This window comes from Carassius carassius, chromosome 49, assembly GCF_963082965.1.
Source record: "Carassius carassius chromosome 49, fCarCar2.1, whole genome shotgun sequence".
Classification (NCBI taxonomy): Eukaryota; Metazoa; Chordata; class Actinopteri; order Cypriniformes; family Cyprinidae; genus Carassius; species Carassius carassius.
The window spans coordinates 18,720,390-18,726,109 of record NC_081803.1 but is presented as its reverse complement, the minus strand read 5'-3'; the positions used below and the strand labels follow the sequence as shown (position 1 = coordinate 18,726,109).

General features: G+C 36.9%; 1 protein-coding gene across 2 annotated transcripts; it reads left to right on the top strand.

Annotated features, from left to right (window-relative positions):
- The first annotated feature begins 906 nt into the window (after positions 1 to 906).
- LOC132132292 (splicing factor ESS-2 homolog) lies at positions 907 to 5,026 on the top strand. Of its 2 annotated transcripts, XM_059544673.1 has the most exons (11): positions 907 to 1,015; positions 1,239 to 1,365; positions 1,732 to 1,900; positions 2,314 to 2,400; positions 2,703 to 2,872; positions 2,968 to 3,085; positions 3,242 to 3,372; positions 3,460 to 3,562; positions 3,684 to 3,793; positions 3,987 to 4,102; positions 4,700 to 5,026. In XM_059544673.1, exons 2-11 carry the CDS (start codon positions 1,243 to 1,245, stop codon positions 4,980 to 4,982), a joined length of 1,410 nt encoding a protein of 469 aa, XP_059400656.1. In that variant the 5' UTR covers positions 907 to 1,015; positions 1,239 to 1,242; the 3' UTR covers positions 4,983 to 5,026. The 2 variants fall into 2 exon arrangements, with proteins under 2 accessions (XP_059400656.1, XP_059400655.1); XM_059544672.1 differs by having other exon boundaries at positions 925 to 1,365.
- The last annotated feature ends 694 nt before the right edge of the window (positions 5,027 to 5,720 follow it).

Below are 5,720 nucleotides of genomic sequence, written 5' to 3'. Positions count from 1 at the left end.
CATAAATTGTGATAATTTTTTCAGAAATACATTATTCATCAATTTTCTTTCTCAAGTAAATATGTTTTGATTCAAGAACATTTAGATATTCATGATGAGAAAACAATGAATCAATTAAACACTGATTCTTTACGTCTGACTATGATTTTGTGAATCTCTTAATAGCTACTTTAATATGTATCAGACTGTTAAGATAAATGCAGATGATTATACGGAGCAAAGACATATGAATTTTCCTGTTCTTTCAGCCAAACTATTCTCTGTTGCTTTCCATAACATTAAAAGTGTTAGACTTTATGCATATTTTGTATGCTATTCTCTGTACTCGAGAACTTTATGTTTGGAGACTGCATCTTATCAAGACATAGTTAAATGCAAACATATCTTCACTTGAATATTATCTGTTAAGGCAAGGCACTACAGGGAAAACCATTGTTTTTTAAAGGCCCTGGTCACTTTTGGGCTATTTTCCTAACATGTCTTCTTTCAGACTAGTGGAAAGAAAATATCCAAAATAAACATTTAAGTTTTATTATACTCCGTTCTGTACATTTATGCAAATATATGCATATTTAATTAATGATATCTAATTTGCATATTTCGACATCAGATTTCAGACACTTGTAATACAAACAAATTGTACTGTGATTAATCCGCTGGGGAAGTATGGTGATATCTATTAGTTTACATGTGTCCTGTACTCATCTGTGGTGTCTTCATTTATATTAAAGGCATTGAAAACTAGCACTCCTTATATTGCACTTATGGACTGAAAAAAAAACGTTTGTTGCGGACCATATTCACTGAGTTGATGTGCTATTTAAGTGTTTACGTGTACAAGAAATGTTAAGCTGCTCAAGGCATTAAAGTTCTTTTACAGTACAAAAACAGTTGGCAAATGCTGCCGCTAGTCAATAGGTGGCGATGGAGAGTCTCTCTGCTTCAGTGTTCAGCGGAAATGATGCGAAGAAGAAGACGCTGTTCCTGCGCGCTATGCAGCTACGTTCAGCTGATGGTTTGACATGTTTTTTTTGTTCAAAATGTTTGATTAATTGGTAGTTAAAAATCGACATTTACCGCGAACTATCGTTAAAATAGGAAACAAATACGTTTTAAATATCTTAAGGCCATTCGTTAGAGAAATAAATCAGTATTTAGCATATAGGCTAACGTAAACAACGTCTTACGCAACTGGACTTTAAATCACCGTAAAAGAACAGTTTCTCCTATTAAAATAGAAATATGACTGAGTCCAAAGAGAAAGCTTTGAGTCTGAAGTCTGATGTCACTACAGTCGCTGTAATCAATCAGGTGAAAGCGACTAAGAAACCGAAGAAGATTCTCGATGAAGATGAATATATCGAGGTAAGACAGTCTTGTGTACTATTTACAGTAACAGCAGATTCCCTGACATATTTCATTGTATTATATGTAATCATTCAATAACTTATTGTATTATACCATTTTAATGCCCACGTGTTTAGAAATGTGTTCTTTGAATACACTTGACTTGTTTTTTTTTTATTATTATTAAAAAAGACGATGGCCTTCAGCACCACCGTGTTTACACAAAATAGCAAACCTCAGGCCGTTTTTCAACATGCAGTGTGATATTCAGGAACAGTTGATTGAGTTTCATGTGTCACCTGTAAACAACACGCTTATGTCTGTATAGGTTTTTCTGTCTTGATTTGCTAATGACACACATACCTGTCACCATTTTCTCCAAAGAGTTTGGAGAAGATCATCCAGAGGGACTTTTTCCCAGATGTCTCCAAACTTCAAGCGCAGAAGGATTATCTGGAGGCGGAGGAGAGCGGAGATCTGGAGCGGATGAGGGAGATTGCCATCAAATATGGGTCTGCGATGGCTAAATACACCCCACGCACCTATGTGCCCTGTAAGTAATGCTTCTTACTGTTTGTTAGTAATTCTTAAAGGAATAGTTCAAACAGCTGATAAAAGCATCACAATAATCCACACCACTCCAGTCCATCAGTTAATGCCTTGTGAAGTGAAAAGCTCCATCATTAAAACGCTTTTAACTTTAAACCATTGCTCCCATCTAAAATATGAATCCTTTATCCATTCAGCTTTACACTTTACAAAATGTAAACTGATAGACTGAAGTGTTGTGGATTACTTGTGGATATTGTGATGGGTTTTTTTCATCCGTTTGGACTCTCATTCTGACGGCACCCATTCACTGCAGAGCAAGTGAAGTAATGCACAAATTTCTCCAAATCTGTTCCGATGAAGAAACAAATTCTTTTTTTTTTTTTTTTTTTTTTTTATCATTTTGTTTCCATTTAGACACAACTCCTTCAACATTTGAGACCCCAGATGGTGGAAGTGCAACTCCATCAAATTCACAGAAACACAGAGCAGGGAAAGAGGATGGTAAGTGACTGCTGCTACATTTTTTATTTCTTACGGCTAGACACCACAGGTGAATAGAGAATAAAAACCCATTTGATAAATTAAAGTACATTGTGACAGTTGTTCTCTATTAATGTATTATTGAGATATTTTGTTTAAATATGCAAACAAGACACTATCTAATTAGATCTTATTAAATATGCACAGATTTGCAGTTTTTGATTTTGCTTTCTTAGTTTTCCAGTTCTTTACAAAGGGGATTTTGGATTTTTAGGAGTTTTAAAGATAAATGCAACATGCTACATTTGTTCTTTATGTTTCAGGAAAAGAAGGTGAAAAATCGGAAGATAAGGATCTTCCATGTCTGGACCGCTTTCTTGCTAAAAACACGAGTGAGGACAACGCATCGTTTGAGCAGATAATGGAGCTCGCGGAGGACAAGGACAAGCTGAGGCATGCGTGGCTTTATGAGGCAGAAAACGAATATAATGAGGTACAGCACAATAATAGCTACTGCATATCATTGCGTTTTGCATTGTTGGGTCTAGTTTTGAATTCTGAACATGTTTATTGTTCTATCATTTAAAGAGGCATGAGCAGAACCTCGCTCTACCATCCACAGAGAAACAGGCGCTTGAGTGCACCAAGGCAGGATTGGAAACATGGCAGTACAAGGCCAAAAATGCACTTATGTACTACCCTGAAGGTAAGGATGCCCGTCTGTTTAATATTGCATGACACTTTCTGAGGCTTGTAAATAACCTATTAGTTACTTGATTATGAGTCTGGTGATATATATCATTGAGTTCATAGCCAAAGAGCCATGAGGTAAATTGCATGTGTTTATTTTGTTCCCCAAAAGGTGAAAAAGACGACACGCTGTTCAAGAAGCCACGGGAGGTCCTGTACAAGAACACACGGTTTGATGTTGACCCCTTCAGTAAAGCCCTGAACAAATCACAAATCCAGCAAGCTGCTGCGCTCAATGCACAGGTAACACTGACTTCTGCATCTTATTTGTCAGCATCAGATCATAAACCACAAATATGATTAAAAAAAATGCATATGTCTTCCGTCTAGTTTAAACTAGGCAAAGTTGGTCCAGATGGCAAAGAGCTCCTGCCTCACGAATCCCCCAAAGTAAATGGTTATGGATTTGAGGGAGAAGCCTCTCCTGCTCCTGGTGAGTGTCACTGTTTTTGATGAATTAATATCTGCTCATCAAGTAAAAAACACTTAATATACAACACTTAATATTCAAGTACTGGGGTCATATTTTCCTAAATGGCTTGTTTGTTTTTAAGGTGTTGCAGAGTCTCCTCTGATGACGTGGGGTGAGATCGAAAGCACTCCGTTTCGTCTGGACGGCTCAGATACACCACTCGTGGAGAGGAGTCATGGTCCATCGTTCAAGGTCCAGTTCAATTCTAGTTAGCAAACATTTCACTTTCGTATTTAAACAGAATATTGGGGTTTTATCCAGACCCTATTTTCTATCATCAAAAGACTTCAATGTGTGTTCAATGGTATTGTGCGCTGTGTGTATCCTTTATTGTCCAATATTTAAATAGAAATAATGAATGGTTGTTTTTATGGCTGTTATCCAGATTCCAGAGCCTGGGAGAAGAGAGCGGTTGGGGCTGAAAATGGCTAATGAGGCTGCGGCAAAAAACAGAGCTAAGAAACAAGAGGCGCTGCGCAAAGTCACTGAAAACCTTGCCAGGTAAAGAAAAAGAGTCTGAGATTGTAAAATATCCTTGTATTTTTCTAGTTTAAACAGCATTTTTAACTAGAAAAATTATAAACATAAGCATTTTAATTATATTATTAAAAAATTCTGTATTTTATTTTCAAAATTCCAAATCATTTTAACATTTAAATTAAATCCAAGATTTTCAGTGTGGTTTCAGACGGCTGGTTGACTGATATATCAGCAAGCTAATTATATTGATTGTTATTTGGCATTTTTTAAATTATCAGCATAATTTGACACTGCGTTGGACTTTTATTTTGACAGTGCTGAGAAAGTCAGCGCCTGAATACACAAGTTTCAGTATTATACATCCTTTTTTGTAGTTTGAATAATTTGTGGGAATATCAGTTGACCACTACTTCAGAAACCCACTGTATTTTTTTACTATAAAAGAGTGTTTCAGGTTTCAGTAGGGTCAGAAAACACAGCCATGCAAATCATCTTATCTCTATAACTTAAAATAAGAAACATGAAAACCAAAAGATACCTTTTTTATGTACTTTTCAAAGTGATATTCGAAAACTGCATTTATGTTTTGTACTAAATGATTCTTTATATGTATTGCAGCCTGACTCCGAAGGGACTGAGTCCCGCAGCGCTGTCTCCTGCTCTTCAGCGTCTAGTAAACAGATCGTCCAGCAAATACACAGATAAAGCCCTGAGGGCGAGCTACACCCCGTCACCTGCGCACAGTAGCATGGGCTCGAAGACTCCTCTCGGAGGCCTAGCCACTCCCTCCAGCACACCAACACCTGGGAAAACCAGAACACCAGTCACACAGGACCCGGCCTCCATCACAGACGACCTGCTTCAGCTGCCCAAGAGGAGGAAAGCTGCGGATTACTTCTGAAACAAAAGACTGAATAAAAACTCTAACGTGGACAGGGTCACATATTTATCGTTTTTTTTATACTTTTTTTTTTTTTTAACCATGAAACTGAATTAATCATTTAGAAAAAAATGTCTACAACTTAAAACATCTACAGTTTGTAAGAATTTAGTTTTTTCTTTTTATTTTAGCCCGCATATATGTACTTTTTGAGCGTCATCCACATCAACTGATTCAGTCAGGTGTATCATTTGTTCTGTTCGGTTCTTTACTACTGTTGATTTATTTTGAACATAGCTGGTTCAGTCCTACTGAAATCTGAGCGTCTTTTATGATGTTGAAGACATTTTGCAAGATCTCAAGGACATAATAAAGAGTTCAGCAGATTTGTGTGTATTATTTCACCCTCCATATTTTACAAGATTTATTTGTTGAATCCATCATTGGGTTGGAGGCTGGACTCATACCGACTCCTTAGTGAATTTACTTTTAACAAAATCTAAGAAAAGAAACTGCTTTTTTTGCCATTAAGACTAGACTTGCATTATATGATGCAAGTCTCAGTTTTAAGATATTTTAGATTTAGTCCGAGAGCTCTCAGTCCCTCCATCGAGTCAAGAACCGGTTGCATCGGTTTTCGGATCACCAGTAGGTCTTTCTGACTGTTCGATTCAATAAACCGGTTGAAGAAAATGGTTCACCGGTTCTTTTGTGCTAGACGTAATGATGTCATTGGCGATGATTGCCCTTGATTCAAGC

Bases quoted from the DNA above. Each gene is read 5' to 3' on its own strand.
- LOC132132292 (XM_059544673.1), top strand. From the start codon at position 1,243: ATGACTGAGTCCAAAGAGAAAGCTTTGAGTCTGAAGTCTGATGTCACT. The intron at 2,873-2,967 runs GTACAGCACAAT...TATCATTTAAAG, and splicing joins CAGAAAACGAATATAATGAG to AGGCATGAGCAGAACCTCGC. The intron at 3,373-3,459 runs GTAACACTGACT...TCTTCCGTCTAG, and splicing joins CTGCTGCGCTCAATGCACAG to TTTAAACTAGGCAAAGTTGG.